This window comes from Syngnathoides biaculeatus, chromosome 14 (genome assembly GCF_019802595.1).
Source record: "Syngnathoides biaculeatus isolate LvHL_M chromosome 14, ASM1980259v1, whole genome shotgun sequence".
Classification (NCBI taxonomy): Eukaryota; Metazoa; Chordata; class Actinopteri; order Syngnathiformes; family Syngnathidae; genus Syngnathoides; species Syngnathoides biaculeatus.
In genome coordinates this window covers 22,569,084-22,587,465 of record NC_084653.1, presented here as the reverse complement: position 1 = coordinate 22,587,465, position 18,382 = coordinate 22,569,084, and the positions used below count along the sequence as shown (strand labels likewise).

Here is an 18,382-nt window from a genome sequence, read left to right as displayed (position 1 = left end):
TCTTTGTGTGCCCTGCAATTGGCGAGCAACCAGTTCAGGGTGTACCCTGCCTCCTGCCCGTTGACAGCTCGGATAGGCTCCAGCACTCCCGCGACCCTTGTGAGGATAGGCGGCTCAGAAAATGATTGTCTCAGTTGATTTCCAACAGGAAAAATAATTTTGGAATTGACAGCAGTCTGTCAATTTTATTATACGTGAGATCATCATCTCGTGAAAATATTATGTTGTACGCGGTATGTACGCTCCCACCTACAGAAGCGTCTGGATCCGTGTTAGTTTTGGACGCGGGCGGTGTAACGCACAGCGCAGCCATGAAAGCGAATAACCACACTTCATGAAACGTGAAGCCGTCAACACGACAGCCGCACATGTTCCTTCCGCGGTGCTCGTGACCGCCACTCGGGGGTTACGCTGATCTGGATTCTTACTTTTTAATTTTTTGCAGAATGGGAATACACCGATGCCGTCATACAATTTGCAGATCAGTATTTAGTTCTTATCAATTAAGGTGGAGGATTTTGGCACTTTGTGGTGATACCGCTGCATTCTCTGCGCGGTGACGCTGCCACGGAACGCCGTTTACATTTTCTACCGAGCTTGGGTGAGTCGGAACCTGTCCCGGTTGATTTTGGGCAAAAGGCGGGTTTCACCCTGTCCCGGCCAGCAGCCAATCACAATGCGCGGAGAGGAAAAACAAGCCTTTTCACTCACACCCGTGGATAATTCGGTCCTGAATGAACCTAACATGCATGATTTGTTTTCCAACTGGGAGGAACCTGGGAAGTACCTGCTGAAAATCCACTCAAAAACTTCACAAAGAGATGTGCCTACGGAGATTCAAACCAGGTTCTTCGGACAGCGTGGCAGACATTTTGAACACCATCTAAGCGCGCTAACCGTGGGAGGAATCCAGGATACCGGCACGGGAATGACAGAATAACAAACACTAACGTCGGCCCTCAGCGCCAAGAAACTGTTAAGCGGACGTGCTAACCGCTAGGCTAGCGTGGGAACACACGGGCGTTTCACTAAAGGGAAAGTTATCGGAAATTATGCCAAGAGCGAACGAGGCCTTGTTTGAGTCCGACATTTGAAAATATTCTTTTTAAGCGCCTATATGTCGTAATTAAGGCCCTCCATCTTCTTTAATCTAAATAGCGCTATTGTTGTGCAGACACATTGGTCTAAAGAGAGCACTGAGGCTGATCTCCCTTCACTCTCAGACATCCATCAGGTAACGTAACGGCCGCCTGGAGCGCCGGTGAGCGCCATGAGCGCGCCCCCCCCCCCCCCAACCGCGTTCGCAAGCGCGCGCGGCGGCTCAGGTCGGGCCTGCTGTGCTGACTCGGGGCTTTTCGCAGGTGCGTGGGCGGGCCGAGAGAGACGGTGGGCGGCGTGACCGGAGATGACCTGCTGCAGGTCGCGGCGGAAGGCGCACTGTTATGACTCACGGAGAACATTTTTTTTTTTTTCCCTCTACATGACCCAGAACGTAAAAGTGAACGAGGCGGATGGAGAAGTTGTAAAAACAGCAAGTCGGACAAATGCGTTCATCCGTTACTGCATTCAAGTGCTCAAATTTGATTTTGTACATGTGTAACCGTTCTCTAAATAGCTCCGGCCGAGCAAGGAAAAGAATTAAGGAAGCAAGGAAATGAATCTAGGAAACAAATCAAGGAAATGACTCAAAGAAGCAAGGAAACAATTTTTGGAAGCAAGGAAATCAATCAAGGAAACGAATCAAAGAAACAAGGAAGTGAATGAAGGAAGCAAATCAAAGAAGCAAGGAATAGAATAAAGGAAATGAATCAAGGAAGGGAGGAAATAAATCAAAGAAGCAAAGAAATGAACCAAGGAAGCAAGGAATTGAACGAAGGAAGCAAGGAAACGAATCAAGGAAGCAAGGAAAAAACTTTTGGAAGCAAGGAAATGAACCAAGGAACCAAGGAAATGAACAGAGGAACCAAAGAAACAAATCTAGGAGACAAATCAAGGAAGGAAGGAAACAAATCAAAGAAGCAAGGAAATGAACCAAGGAACCAAGGAAATGAACTGAGGAACCAAAGAAACAAATCTAGGAGACAAATCAAGGAAGCAAGGAAAAGAATAAAGGAAACGAATCAAGGGAGGAAGGAAACAAATCAAGGAAACAAATTTTGGAAGCAAGGAAATGACTCAAGGAAGCGAGGAAACGAACCAAGGAGCAAGGAAACAAATCAAGGAAGAAAGGAAACCAGCCTAGGAAGCAAATCAAGGAAATGAGCAAGCAAGCAAGGAAATGAATCAAGGGAACAAATCAAAGAAACAATGGAATGACATAAGGAACTAAGGATAAGAATTGAGGAAACAAATCAAGGAAGATGGGAAATAAACCAAGGAGCCAAGGAAACCAATCAAGGAGATGAATCAAGGAAAGAAGGGAATGAATCAAGGAAGCAACGAAATGAATCTTGGAAGCAAGAAAATAAACCTAAGAAGTAAGGAATTGAATCAAAGAAAGGAACTGAATCAAGGGAACCAGGAAATGATCAAGGAACCAAGGAAAATAATCAAGGAAACTAATCGAGGAAGCAAGGAAACGAACCAAAAAAAATCAAGGAAATGAATCAAAGAAACAAGGAAATGACTTCAGGAAACAAACCAATGAAACAAGGAAATGAATCAAGGAATCAAGGAACCATGTGCACCACTGCAGACATCTTCACAGGTGGTAGTGGTAGAAAAGGTTGCAGCATGGAAGGTAAGATGGCGTACAGTATTCCTCATCGGAGGCCAGTAAAGGCATTGCTGTGTCGGTTTTCACTGAGCTAAGATGATAATTAGGTCGGTGATTGTCCACCGGACTGAGTGAAGGATTCTTACTTCCAACTGTTGCACATCAGCACTTGGATTAACTTCATTTGAGTCTTCAGTCTGCGCTCGATCCTCAAAGCGGAACCGTCTTCCAGAGGGCGCTTCTTTCCAGATGACGCCCCCTCGCCAACGGACTCGTCTCAGCTGAGGACACCTCAACCTTCTCCGAGGTGGAGCACGTATCACTTCCTCAAATCGTCTTTCAAAAGCAGATGCGTCTTGGCCCGGAATGTCCTGACATAATTACACATATCGTGAGTGACGTTTTGGGCTGCGTCTGGCCCCTGGGCCTCGGATTTCACACCTATGATTTGGAATTTTGAACTCAAGGTAAAATAAACTTCGAGTTCGGTCAAAATCAAGTTAAAGTCAAGTGAAAATTATAACTCAAGTTAATATGAATTGCAATCTCGTAAAAATTTGCAATACAAACTTGCAGAGACTCAAATGAAGAACAGCATAAAATACAGCTAAAATAAATATCATCAAATTCCATAGAGCGGAACTGTTGTTCGGTGCTGCGCTGCGATTGGCCAGTCTGCGTTTTTGGCTTAGCGAAAGGTCAGCGCAAGCGCGTGCGCTATTGGGCTTTGCGGTCAGAAAAGTTCTTTCCCAGCCAATGAGAACGTTCGAGGAGGTCCGCGGCGAAGTCCGAGTGAACCGGCGTGCTCGAAGACCGTCGAACGCCATTTGTCGGCATCTCCGTCAACAACAAACTGAGCGACCCAGTCATAACAAAATCGATACCGTACGCCTGTTCGGAACAATCAGTCCGGTCCAATTCCGGTTCTGTGGGAACAATGCGTTGTTCCTTTATTTATTTATTTTTTTGTGAACAATCCAAGGGAAGAAAAGCAGTTTTGGAAATTGTAGGCACAAAGAAGAAGATGAATGAGCAGTTTGTTTCTCCCTCCCCCGCCCACTGCAGAATTCCATCATGGAATCAATACATTTTAATATTACTTTAGCTCAGACGGGACGCCGATGATGACCATGATGACGTTGTTACTTTTTGGGCCCTGAACGCATCCGAACACGTCCGCTCAATCCGCCTGAACTTGTGCTCCGTTTTGAAAACGTGCAGGTGGCTCTGCTGGGAATTTTCGCTGATTCACCAAATTCCTCAATGCCGAGAGGACTGGAAGAGGCGGGAGTGTAATTTAAGTTCATCTGTCATCTGTCCTAAACAACAACTGGAGCAACGTTTGCTTTTTTCTCTCTCTCTCTCTTTTTTTTTTTTTTTTTTTTGTTTCCACAGGAACGCGCTGAGCTGTAATCATTTCCAAAGGAGGCCTCATTATTAACTGCAGGCTTTTTTTCTCGTTTAGAACTTTCATCTTTGTCAGGCCCGATCCCCAGGAGCTGAAAAGCCTCATTCCCCCACCCCCCTTATAACAAGCCTATATTATCCATCCATCCATCCGCCGCTTATCCTCACGAGGGTCGCGGGGAGTGCTTTAGCCTATCCCAGCTGTCGACGGGCAGGAGGCGGGGTACGCCCTGAACTGGTCGCCAGCCAATCGCAGGGCACATAGAGACAAACAGTCACAATCACACCGAGGGGCAATTCTGTGTCGTGAGTAACCTTCGGAATTCCATCCATTACATTTTCTTAGCTGCTCATCCTCACAAGGGTTCTGGGATAGGCTCCCGCACGCCCCGCGACGATAAGCGGTGAAGAGTTGACTTGAGTTTGACACCTGTGCTGTCCATACACTTGTTTAAGACAAAACTTAGCATTAAGATAAAAACATGACATTACTGAAATAATAAACGGAAAATTTTAGCTAGATTTTGTTGTGGCGGAACAACCAAATAATACGGCAGTGAATAAAAACGTCTTAAAGTGATTTACTCATGTTACTAATAGTATAATGCTGAAAATAATTCATTTTGTTTTGATCCTCTTGTTTTAAAATGAAAGTTCTGCCACGAAAAAAGGGCCCTAAAGTAGCAATTTTATTGACCATAAGGACATCAAAAGCCAGCGAATGTATCCGAGCTGCGCGCTAATTGACCACATGACAAATAAAAACGCGGAACATAATCTGGGGCCGTCTCGTGGCGGAACATCTGGCTGTTATGATATATTGGACAAATAAGTCAAAGCAACGTGTCCCGTTTTGGGTTGTGCGCGCTAATACGATCGAAAGCGGTGAATCATTCGCCGTGCCGCCTGCCAAAGAAGAGACACTTTGCGATGGAGCGACATTGACGTGCAGCCTGGCCCTCGACGCGTCCCAAGAATCCGCACCGCACATCTGCACGAGTTTATATGAGCATGGGGGGGGAGACGAACTAAAAAAAAAAAAAAAACCTCCCAGTACAAAGACGACTAAAAGCTTTGTTTGGAACAACAAAACCATGTGTGCTCCTCGCACACAATCCATGACAATGATCACATTCAATGAGGTCAGCGTAAACGATCAACAGCCGTATATTGTAAATTAACAACGTGTGGCGATACTGGAACATTTCTGCGACTTTGTTGATGAAAAAGTGGCTAAAGCGGCAAATCTCTCGCGTGGATCGGATGGTACGTTCCGTGTGTGAGCTAGTACAGAGTCTGTGTTGACCCTGACGTTTTTAGAACACCGAAAGGGTGCCGGTTTACAGAGACATAACTGAGCCAAGAACAGAGACAACATGCAAACTTTTAGGCATGAGCAGAAATTTGAACTGGGAGTTATGCTTTCTGAACTGGAGATGAAAAAGGGTACCGGATATACGCACTGATCCGAACTTTCACACTAGCCAAAAGATTCTGGACTTTATGTGCGAAGTGGGGCCGTGCTAGGTGCATTTTAGCTAGTTTGAGTACAGCACACGCAAAGTAAACATGAATGGTAGTAAAAAGTCCGTGATGAGGAAAATCCAAGGGCCGTTTTTCCGAATGGACCTTTCCGATGGCGATTTTAAGCTCCGCCCCTTTAGCCACGTCCCACGAGCTTCGAAAACGGCGATTGACCATAACGTGTTTGAAGTCGATTCTCTATCGTGTATTCCAGATAATATTGGGGTATGTTTTTTGCGAAATGCGTCAGACTTGTCCAAGAATTCGACAGAGAACTCTCAACTATTTCACGAAAGGATATGTACACGGAATTAAGATGGTTCCCAAACCCGACTCTTCGGCATAAAACATAACACACTTCATTCAGCAGGTCAGTGATACGCTAACAAAGTTTAAGTTGTTCTCCTGCACTGTATAAAGCACTGATAATAATTCAATCAATCAAACTCAGAGAAGTCACTTCTCCCTCACTTACCTTCAAACATACAGCCTTGTGTTTGTTGATATTATCCACATTTAGTTGTACGTGCGCTCTTCCGCGAGCCTTAATCCATCGTAGACACTTTGTCAACCGTGTTTTAGGCTTTGGAAAATGAATCAACAGGGCCGCTTGTAACCTAGCAGGATATCTTTCATCAGAATTGCATGTTCCCCAAGCCCATCTAAGGACCATTTGCTTCCTAACATTAACTTATCCAAGCGCACACTACTGACAACCAGTATTGCTTGTGGGACATGACGGCGAGAGGGGCGTGTCAAGCCAGGCGTTGAAACAATGCGGCTGTCTGATTGGCTATTATCGCACGAGTGATCGACAGGTCGGAAAGGTCCATTGGTGGTGCATCGGTGGAATCCGTCCGCTGGAAACAATGAACAGTGAATCAGAATTTTCTGATTCAAATCACAATGAATCAAAGAATAACAACGCGCTATTGTGGCATTTACTTTAAACAACAATAAAATATTTCACAACCGATTGGATTTACCACACATAGCTTCCCGCGTTGTAGTTACAGCCTGGCACCGCAGAGCTGCACAGGTGTCTGATAGCACCGCAAACGAAGTCAAAAAGGAGCCAGCGCAGAGGTGGACGCCAATTGCAGGGGACCGAATCTGAGAGATTTGTTCCAACACAGCGTGGCAGACGACGAGAATCGGGGAGGTAGCCAGATAGCTAGCTAGCTAACTAACTAGCTAGCTAGCTAAAGAGTAGGCAACCGGCCACGGCCACGACACAGTGAGGGATCTCGGTTCAAGCAAGCCATTTTAAACTACAAAAAATATATGTATTTCTTTCAGAGCAGAACACGAAGTAACAATTTCATTTCGATTCACGTCGTTCATTACCGTTAGCATGAATAACAAATTGAGATTTAACGAGGTGAGGGTGAACCCTAGAAAATATGTACATTACACCAGCGTGACATTTGTGAGAAAGGCCGCCATCGACGTAATCTGATCTCACAAGGACAGCACCGAAACCAAAGTAGGGAAGAATCGGCACTTACGATGATGAGATAAACAATTGAGACGTTCAGGGGATTTGAAGGTTGAAAAAAAATTTGCATAGCTACCGAGGCTCAATTGGAGCTCTGCAAAGATGATTTTGTCCCGCTTGACCTTGAGACAACATATTGGACTGGCAGCCACCCCCCTCCATTTTTTTTAAGGGGGGGGGGGTGACCTTGGATGTCTCCTCGCATCCAGCTGCTCCTGATGCCAGCCAGCGCGTGGCACGCCCGCTGGGAACAGTGGCAACTCTCGGGCCAAAAGGATCATCGCCTTGATGTCTATCGAGACGCGGCAAAGAGAGATAAGATTTCAGAAATGAAACATTCGAGTCCTGGGAGGGGGTCGCTCACATTCAGATGACAAGAGGCACAAGCGGCCTATTAGATCTCTGAACAGCGTCAAAATACTCCGCGGGAGCCTCGAGACACACTAACAACACATTTCCATGTTTCTTCTGCAGAAAAAAAAAATAAGACATACAGATCAGTAAAAACGCCCACGTGACACTCATAATATTTTTCACCTTTTCACTCTATGAGGATTTTTTCCCCCCCATTTTGGGGGTTAATGTCAAACATTACCACGCTGCAAAAAACATTTATTGGGCTTTAGCAATAACAAAGAATACTATATTTAAAATACCTTTGAAGTTGAAGCAACAAATTCCAGTTTTTTTTTTTTTTTTTTTACCTCTGGTCTTACACTGCCCCCACGTGGTCAAAAAGGAAATTGCTTCACTCCCTGTGACTGTGACGCCTCCATGTCTGCAAAGAAGCACAGCATTTAATTTAATGCATCATTTCCATTCATGCCGGATTCCTACGAGAACAATCACGTGACAAAAAAAATTACATCCTGTTATAGCAAGTGGAGTACTGCGCTAATCTTTTGTATTTAGTCATTTAAACTGTGACACGACAATAATTATGTAAAACAAAGCACATTAAGTGGCATTTGAAAAAGATAATAAAAGTACCTGGCGCTGGTACTCGCAGGAGGGATTAGATGTATTTTATTATCTGAATAATTAAAACGGATGCAGGAAATACACACTTGGGATGTGCGGTAGATTGAAGATAATGTTTAATACAGAAAAATTGCTGGAAAAAAACAGCTAAAAAAATAATAGAAATGTGGTTAACAACAAAGTTTCAATATATTGGTTTAAAAAATGCATCGGAGTAGAATTATTAACTCTTGGATTTCTACGAAATTGTAATCCAGTATTTTATGCAACACTACATTCTTTGTATTGTTTCCAATGCCAAATTATTAACCATTTTTTTTTACATGAACCTTCATAGCTGAGAATTAAGTTATTAAATATAAAATACATTTATGCATTTTATCAAAGATTTAGAAAACACGTGTCAGATACATTGATGATAAAAGCATGACGGTAGAATAATCTTACATGTATGCAATCCATATATATATTTATATACATAGTATATAATACAATAAGGGAAGTAGGACTGAGTGAATGAATTCATCACACCAGAGTTTCGGGCAGTCCATCTCCATTGTTTGTCGACAGGATCTGCCATATATGGCCGTTCGCTTTCCCAGAGGCCCGTTCTGGTGCAGTTCTGGTGTTTCCGCCGTGAGTCTGGGGCGGGCGCGTCAGACCGACGGGAGGCGCCGAATAAGAAACGTGCGTCTCGCTGAGAGGCCGAAACAAACAATCTCTTCTATCTGCGGGGATCGGATCGACGGGGCGACTCATCAGGTCCGTCGGGTCGTCCGACCTGATGGCCACCCGATGTGATGAAGGTAATGGTTGCCGGGGTTCTGTCTGGTCGCCAGGGCCTTCGGTGCTGCTGCTGCTGCTGCTGCGAGCCGCGGGGAGGTGTGGCCTGCGTTCTGAAGCGTCCAATGAGGTTTGTGTCGGGCTGTTACCTTGGTGACCGCTCAGCCCCTCAGACGATCCAAACGACTTCCATTCAGAGATGTCTCCGAGGGAGCCTGAGTGAAAACGGGCAGTGGACATTTGAAGGTTGCATCTTCCTTCTACTTTGATGTCTACAAACACATTGGAACCTCATTTCCCTCGTGGAAACGACACAAAAATAAACACGGTCTATAGAAACTCTTAAAATAACTTCACACGCAATGTTTCCATTAAGTGCAAAAATCCACCACTGCCAATATTATGGCATAACAAAAACGATAAAAGAACCGGTCTTAACCGTAAAGGTTGCAATGTGAAGTACAGTGAAACGTCGTGAAAAACATCCATCCATTTTCCGAGCCGCTTATCCTCACGAGGGTCGCGGGCGTGCTGGAGCCAGCCAAAATCCACGCAGGCACGGGGAGATCATGCAAACTCCATTAAAGCAAAAAAAAAAAAAAAAAACTGAAAACAAGATAAAATAAACCTCACATTCTGAGGTCCCGGGTTCGATCCTGGAACCGCCTGTGTGGAGTTTGCATGCTCACTCCGTGCCTGCGAGTGTTTTCCCGCACATAATATAATGTGTGAGTGTTGCGATTGGCCTTCAACCAGTCCGGGGTGTAACCTGCCTCCTGCCAGACGACAGCTGGGATTGGCGCGTGTGCTATTGCGACCCTCGTGAGGATAAGCAGCTCAGAAAATGGATGGTTGAAATAAATAGTTTAAAAGAAATGAATGAAACTCTGAAATGTAATGGCGGCACGGTAGCGCAGCCGGAAAGCTTTGGCCTCACAGTTCTGAGGACCCGGGTTCGATCCCGGCCCCGCCTGTGTGGAGTTTGCATGTTTTCCCCGTGCGGGTTTTCTCCGGGCACTCCGCTTTCCTCCTACATCCCAAAAACATGCAACATCAACTGGACACTCTAAATTGTCCCTTGTGAGGCTAAGTGACTTGGAAAATGGGGGAGGCCGCGACTGCATTACCGTTGATGTTGAGGTCAATAACGTTCTTGCTGAAAAGCGGATGCCAGGTGTCCCAGAAGTGATCCTCCAAGGCCTCTTCTAAGCACGTAGACAAAAAGAGGAAACAAGACTAACGACTTTGGTTAAGTGAAAAATAAATACTTCTAGTGCGCCGCTAATGATTCTCCACGAGGGTATAATTATGGCTTACTTCACAGCACGTTAGCAGCGGAGTCAGTCTAGATGAAGCGTCACGCAATGCCGTTAATTTCTGTTCTAAAAATGCTGTCAGAGCCTAATGGGAACTCCTTTTACAAATATATTCTTAAAAAAAAATATTTAAATAAAAATTCTCATTTTGTTCGACTTTACCGGTAGTTGGCGAGCTTTTGGAGGCGCGCTCGGAGCCGCAGTGCGAGAGCGCCTCGTCGTCCTCCAGCAACAGGAGCCGCTCGGACAGGACGGGGGAACTGTTGTCGTAGGGGGACGCCTCGCCGCTGGACAAGGACTCGTTGGAGGAGCACCTCTCCGTCAGGGAGGAATTACGCGATCTGACTAGGCCCGAATCGCTAAAAAAGATGAGAGTATGTCATCGATTAGGTCACCATTAGATAAGACCGGAGAACGCCGGTCCACACTCACAAGTACTGTGTATCCTTCCGCCTCAGTAAGTAGTCCACGACATCCGGATCGGTTTCTAGGAGGCTGAGCAGCACCTCGTTCTGCAGCTCAGCAGGAACCTGAAGATGAGCGGCTTGTTTATCATACGGTATCAATGTTGTCGCGTTATAACAAATTGTTTATTTGAGCGAGCACGCTTTCCAATAATTCTTGGCCAAATGGTTATGCAACTGAGATGTTGAATATTAATATTGATTTTGATTTGAGTCTACTTCAGCCTGAATTACACATATCAAATGTGATTTTTTTTTTCTTCAATGCCAGCAACTTTAGATAATACCACAGATTGGGAAAAACAAAATATAAAAGATGTTTCTAGCATTTGATCATTAAAAATATTCCCTATGATCAACATCGGCGTCAATTTTAGATGATGGATGGGAGACTCTAAATTGCCCCTAGGTGTGATTGTGAGTGCAACTGTTGTCTGTCTCCATGTGCCCTGCAAATGGCCGGCAACCAGTTCAGGGGGTACCCCACCCTCCTTGCCCGTTGACAGCTGGAACAGGCTGCAGCACTCCCCACGACCCTCGTGGGGATAAGCGGCAAAGAAAATGGATGGATGGACAACAACAAGTACTGTATTAACCTTCTAAGGGTCTCATTTTTACTGCGACAGAATTCAACTTGACACCACTAAAGAGACTCTGAGTCATCACCAAGGTTCCACTTTGTTGACTATAAAAGTGTACTTGTGAAAACTTACAAGGTTAATGCTTACATTTCATTAGGCATTTCTGCTCCAGTAATAAAAAAAAAGAAGAAAGAAAAAGAAATAAAGAAAGGAAATACCACTAGCTTGATGGTAAACAGTTTAGAGTGAGTGCGTGACTTACCAGAAACAGGGAGTCACACGCACTGATCATGCTTTGGAGTACGCAGATGATGGCGCTGCTCTCTTCGGCGCGGGCTAAACTCTGGACTGCAAACTCCTTGTCGGGGTTTTTCTGCTTGTGCAAGAGGTTGGGTCCCAGGATGGTGGCCAAGTTTAACGCGGTCATCTTGTTTCCCGGTTTCTGAACACATTCACAACAGAGTTCATACACCACTATTAGGGTCCATTACTGCGCTTATAAACATTAATAGGGGATGGGGATAATAATGTGTAATGACTGGTTATTATCAATGACAGGGCAACTTGGTCCTTCCACTTAACGGGAGACGTTTTCTCCATCCGGAGCGATTAATTAACCGTGATATTCCATTCGCACGTCATTGTGACATCTTCATCAGAGGTTAATTACAGACAATGTAACAACCCTGCACCGCTCCGCCGCCGTTCATTTACTTCTAACGAGGAGCTGTGACATTGACCTTCATTTAGGCAAACAAGACGAAGCACATATTTGAAGCGAAGGCATGATTAAATGCACACTCACCTTCCACAAAAACACACACTTTCTTGTCATTTTGATAAATAAGATAACCAAAACATTGCGAAAAATATTCTCACAGGTGTGTTTTGCTGTTGTACACCACTGCAATAACAACAACAAAAACGCTCAAGTCGGAACGTTAGCTTTACAGATGCCATGTGTGCCCTGCAGTCCTCGTGTGCTGTGCTTCCTATGCGCCAGCGTCAATCATTCCATCCATTCATTTTCTTAGCCGCTTATCCTCACAAGGGCCGCGGGAGTGCTGGAGCCTATCCCAGCTTTCAACGGGCAAGAGGCGGGGTACAACCTGAACTGGTTCCCAGCCAATCGCAGGGGACATAGAGACAAACAACCAATCGCACTCACAATCACACCTAGGGGCAATTTAGAGTGTCCAATTAATGTTGCATGTGTTTTGGGATGGGAGTGCCCGGAGAAAACCCACGCAGGCACGGGGAGAACATGCAAACTCCACGCAGGCGGGTCTGGGATTGAACATGGGACCTCAGAACTGTGAGGCCAACGCTTTCCAGCTGCGCCACCGTGCCGCCCAATCATTATTAAAATGAATTAATGAAATAATAATTTCATTTCACATTGAATATATGGGAAATAATTTGAGGGATTAGGTGTAACTATTAAAAAAAAGCTATTGGGGATTTTAAATAATGAATTCAAGCATGGGTCACGGTCACGAGCCATTGGTACGGGGTAGGACCCAAACGCAGGACCCCGAGACAAAGGCATAATGTCCAGTTCATTTTATTGCAGAAGCAGTGTCCGCACCCGGTGCAAAGTCAATGAACTCGCAAATGCCCGTGAACTCCAACATAAATACATTGTCAATTAACATGCTGAATGTGCAACAACAACGACGAGTCCCAGAGCGGTGACCAGACCACGCCCCTCCTGGTCACAGTCAGTGCTTCAAATTTAGGTTCTAAAACCAGATTAATGTTCCAAATTATGCTTTGAAGCAAATGTTAAGGTTCCAGGGAAAGATTTGGGTTTCAAATGAGGGTTTGACTCTTGGGTTAGGGATTCACATTAGGATTTCAAGTCTGTTTTATAGTTTCAGACAAGGCGCTGTTTTTTCAAGACTGGGTTAGAGTTTTAGCCCTTTGTCAGGTTTTCAAGCAAGATTACGGTTTCAAACTCAAAGACTTGTTTGCTATTTATTTGTTGAGATAAGAGCTGCTCACTCTGTTTTGCAATACCCGAAGCTTCACAAGGACTACGACTCCGAAACCAGGAGCCCCCGTTTTACCTTGCATCCATCCTCGTCCAGCATGTCGTCGGCATGGGCGGCCACGGAGGAGAGCAAGCAGAGGAGGCGGTGCAGCGTGTCACAGTTGCAGGGAGGAAGCAAGAACATCAAGAGCTGGATGGCCTTCTGTCGCTCGGCCCACTCCAACACTGCATTATCGCGACAGGAAATGACTTCAATGACCGCCGCCCGCTTCCGGGCCCCATTCGTTCCACGCGTGCGCGAATGTGTGCGCGGCTCACACGTCGTGTTGATAAACGCCGCGTAGAGCTCTCTCGTCAACAGAGGGTCTGGCATGTCGCGGAGGAATTCTTTCAGCAAAGCCGCCACATCGTGAACGCTGTACTGCTCGTCCAAATGCAACTCCCATCCCTGATCCAGCTCATCACGCATCTGGATGAAGGAAGGGGAAAACACCGATATGTGTGTTGCTGCCCCGTCTGGCGTGGTGCGCGTGATCCATCTTATTCCCGACTTCTTACCTGCCTCACCCTCTTCTTGGAACTCCCCACACGGAAAATTCCCACAGTGTGCAAAGCTACAAAAAGATGAGCGTAATCTTAGGCCATCATTCATGACCAATGTGAGGAAATATGAGACGGGAAAATGGATTTTAAAAAAACCCACTACATTAAGCTCCCCATGGCAGACTTCCTTGATACGAATTATTAGTTTAGTTTCCTATTTAGAGAGGATTTTGGCAGCATCTTGTGTCTTTTTAGGGTACAAAAAGCACACAAAAAGCACAAAAAAACATCAATAGATGAGAATTCTTACCACACGCCTGTGGTTTACGCGGCTAATTCGTGCATTTTTTCCAAACGGCCGCAAGTGGGCACTCGAGTGGAAAAGGTAAGGTGGAATATATGTGCCGAGGAAGTGACTTTTACCGGCCCTGTTAGCATCTGCGCTATGTTAACCGCGTGTCTCAGTGATATTTACCGCGAAGTTTTATTTTAACCGGCCTCGTTAGCGTTAGCGTAAGCACAGGCACTAGCACAAGCGGTAGCGCGGCACTAGCGTTTAACCATCTTTCTTTGTAAATATCTTTTACACAGCGTATGTACAGTATGTACCAAAAGGTATTTCCTTTACAAATGTACTCGGTGAGGCTTGTAACCAGGTGCGCTCTGTCGGCCGGGAATTATGGTAGTTCCCAAATATGAATAAGAGCATTTGTGAATAGTGAAGCGTGAAGATGTAGAATTTACGATCCGAGCTAGCCCTCCAATTTGGTTTGGTTTCATGAGTACCGTGGTTTTCCAGGTGCTGGCAGCAGAGCTCCACCACCTTGGGCACTTGAGGGTACAAGGGGTTGAGGCTCAGCTTTTTGTCATGCCTCTTCTTCCTGTTTTTGCCCGCCGCCTCCACTGGTAGCGACAGCTGGAGGGCCTCCAAGAGCTGTGACTGGTTATCGTCCAGGTCGGTGATGCAGTCAACCGACACGCCGCCCTTTAAAAGTGGATGGGTGACAACCCCAAGTGACAAGTTATTCAAAATGGCCAACAATTCTAATATCTTTATCATAATAAAGTTGGCCATTTATTTACTCAACTGTAAGAAAAAAAAATATTTGTACACATGCACTTTTATAAACAATATCTAATCCAAAAATGTGTTACTGCAATTTCCGCCATTTACAGTATTTACTCAACTGCAGAAGGGGTATGTGTGAATGTACACAACAGCTATTCCGCTTTACTGTGCTCGGTCACAAATATTTAAAATAGAAAACACATTCAAGTGGATGCACCCTATGAGAACAGTGGCTTCTATCCGAGGATATACATTACGTAGTTACGAAGATTTAATCGTACCCTCCTCCGCGTCCGTGGCGCTGCGTCGGCCGCTTGAGCGAACGGCGACTTATTGGGACTCTCCGAGTTGGAGCTGAGCGAGGAGTTGCTGCTCGACAGCTCCTTGTTGGCCCTCTTGAAGGTGGAGGTGAAGTGGAGGAAGGACAGCACCAGCTCGGTGGGGTCACAGTGCTGCTCGTGCGGCGGGTCGTGACGCAGCTTGTGCGTGCGGTCGTTGCAAATGACCTGCGCCAGCGGGATGCTGAAGGCCTGGGGCGTCGCCTCTGTGGGAGGGACAAGAGGCCACAAGTTCATGGAAGTGGATGCCGAAACCTGGATAAATCCTTCCATACGTCCATCCGCGCGTGGGTGGACCAGGGCAGCCACCCGATAAGACAGTTTTAATAATTGAATAAATTTGGTTTATTTTTGGGCGGCACGGTGCCTCAGCTGGAAAGTGTTGGCCTCACAGTTCTGAGGACCCGGATTCATTCCCAGCCCTTCCCGTGTGGAGTTTGCATGTTCAACCCGTGCCTGCGTGGGTTTCCCTTGGGCACTCCGGTTTCCTCCCACATCCCCAAAAACATGCAACATTAATTGAAGACTCTAAATTGCCCAAAGGTGTGATTGTGAGTGCGGCTGTTTGTCTCTATGTGCCCTGCGATTGGCTGGCAACCAGTTCAAGGTGTACCCCGCCTCCTGCCCGTTGACAGCTGGGATAGCCTTCAGCACTCCCGCGACCCTTGTGAGGATAAGTGGCGAAGAAAATGGATGGATGGATTAGTTTGCTTTAACGATAAATTGTACTTCACTACATTTTCTCTTAGAGAACAATTTGTTTTCATGGCTGATTGTTTGCTAGTTATCGGGATTAGGTAAATACAAATTAACATTATACTTTCTTTTTAGTGATTTAACTGTTTTATTTTTTTTTCTTTCATAGTGATTTAACTTTTTATTTTTTCAAATTTTTCGTATTTATTTTTTTGATTTTATTATTATTATTTATTTTTATTATTACTTTATATTTTGTCTTATCTTTAGTTCTCGTTTATCACATTGTTTTTACTCTGCCAAATTATGGTAAACGTTAAGAATTATGTAAAAAGTAATAATTCATTTATATTTTTTTGTCACTCGTCAGAACGCATATTTTAGTGTGACTGCAAAAAAGGTATTTCTGAACCCAGGAATGTAAAAAAATGTATTTAACGTCATCTTTCCTTTCTGACTGAGTGGCACTTATTCCTCAAAATGTATTCATTGGCTTATTTTACATTAAAAAGTGTTTTCAACAAGTGGCGACTGTGGGCGGCACACATTCAATATTCAGAGTTTGAGAGCTTTCAGTGCATGTGTAAACAGAATGGGTAAAAAAAAATTAAAAAAAAAAAAGGAAAGGAGGGGGGTGCGGCTTTGTCAGAGGATGCGCCGCAACCAATGAGCGATCTTTTCGGCCCATTTAAGCGTTTTTTGTTTATCTTTCATGAAGTTGAGTACATTTATAGAGATTCTTTTCAAGAGCCACGGGCCGGGTGGGCTCTTAAGTGGAGGACGGAGGAGGAGGAGCTTTGAGCAAATGACATTCCTCTGAGGGGAACATGCTTCAACATCGTTATGTAATCAGAAACCAAAAATAAGGTCAAAATGAGGTCTGTAGTTGGGATATAACTGTAATGCGACTGTGCACACTTAAAACTTGGGCTAAAGATTCCTTTTCCTGTTCAAGTACAAGGTGTTAAAATCGAGTCTCTGGCAGCTCATGTTGTTCTTTTCCAGGCTTTGAAATGCTGTCAACTGATGCTGAGCCAAACATAGAGAAAGGATTCCATGAGTGGCAAACCAGGCGTCTTCGACTAAACCTTTGTGCTACGCTACCATCAGCTATATTAAAAGTGTAACCCCAGGATACTACAAAAAAAAAAAAGGCTGAAAAAGAAGCACGGATTGACTGAAGTTAATCTTTTAGAACGGTGGTAAAACATTGCGCAACACTGCGACAAAAGCCCAGGGGTGTTCAAACTTTTTCCCCAAAGGTCGCATACATATATATCAAATGTTGGGGCCACTTTGAAAATATACAACTTTTATCTATCCATCCATCCATCAGTTTTCTTCGCTGCTTATCCTCACGATTGTCGAGAGAGTGCTGGAGCCTATCCCGGCCGTTAACGGGCAGGAGGCGGGGTACACCCTGAACTGGTTGCCAGCCAATCGCAGGGCACATTGAGACAAACAGACGCACTCGCAATCACACCTAGGGGCAATTTAGAGTGTCCACTTAATGTTGCACGTTTTATTTTTGGAATGTGGGGGGAAACCGGAGTGCCCGGAGGAAACCCAGGCAGGCACGGGGAGAACATGCAAACTCCACACAGGTGGGTCTGGGATTGAACCCGGGACCTCAGAACTGTGAGGCCAACGCTTTACCAGCTGAGCCACTATGCCGCCTTTTATTCATTAAAGGTCGAAATCCACTGGTTTGCATTAATAATGTATCCAATAGGTCACGTAATATGTACACTATTTTGACAATGTGATGTTAAATCCGCTCTCATTTAATAGTGTTTTGAGAAAATTTCTCAAAAATTTAAAATTTTCAGGGGTGCTGCCATTTCCGTGAGTCACATTCGCCAACGTGACGTGTTACGTGCCGCAACAAAGGCTCGATTACATGGGACACCATTGTGCCCACCGCTGATTTCTCGGATTTATCCTCATCTGATGAAGAAATAGCAGTATCGGTTGATCGGGAAGACGGAGGAATACTTCCACACACAGCCGTGAGGGGCACAACTCTGGGACTCGGGGAGCCGTGAGCTCGCTAACCGAGCCGTGAGTTCGCTCACTGGGGAGCAAGCTCAGAGCTCCCCCGAGCCCCGGAGCTCGCTCGCACAGCTCGGGCGCTAGGTTGATTGGGAAGACGGAAGTCTTCTCAAAACACTACGAAAGAGAGGATTTAACATCCCATTGTCAAAATAGAGTACATATCACATGATCTATTGGATACATTGTGAATGCAAACCAGTGGATTTCCCCTTAAAGCATGCTAAGACCATTCCATAAAGTAATAATATTGTATTTACAAATCCAAGATCTACTTTGAAGGTGATGAGGCAAATAGATTGGGATTTTTCACAACTATGCACTTGAGGCTGCCCTCTATTCCACCAGAATAGAACCAAACCTGCGCATGTCCATATTCGGAACCAAAACAAGAGCAATTTGAAGCGAGAACAACCTCTCG

At 45.1% G+C, this 18,382-nt stretch overlaps 1 protein-coding gene across 4 annotated transcripts in view; it reads right to left on the bottom strand.

The window, feature by feature from the left end:
* Window positions 1–8,225: 8,225 nt before the first annotated feature.
* The window catches only part of LOC133512450 (rho GTPase-activating protein 6-like), a 92,308-nt gene continuing 82,151 nt past the window's right edge, over window positions 8,226–18,382 (bottom strand). For 3 of the 4 annotated variants that reach the window (XM_061842094.1, XM_061842095.1, XM_061842096.1), the window contains 10 exons: window positions 15,157–15,419; window positions 14,593–14,791; window positions 13,822–13,877; window positions 13,582–13,732; window positions 13,340–13,488; window positions 11,533–11,712; window positions 10,658–10,755; window positions 10,388–10,584; window positions 10,037–10,114; window positions 8,226–9,124 (listed from right to left, as the gene is read on the bottom strand). In XM_061842094.1, the coding sequence (XP_061698078.1) occupies window positions 8,652–9,124; window positions 10,037–10,114; window positions 10,388–10,584; window positions 10,658–10,755; window positions 11,533–11,712; window positions 13,340–13,488; window positions 13,582–13,732; window positions 13,822–13,877; window positions 14,593–14,791; window positions 15,157–15,419 (1,844 nt within the window). In that variant the 3' untranslated portion in view covers window positions 8,226–8,651. The other variant, XM_061842097.1, reaches the window with a different exon arrangement.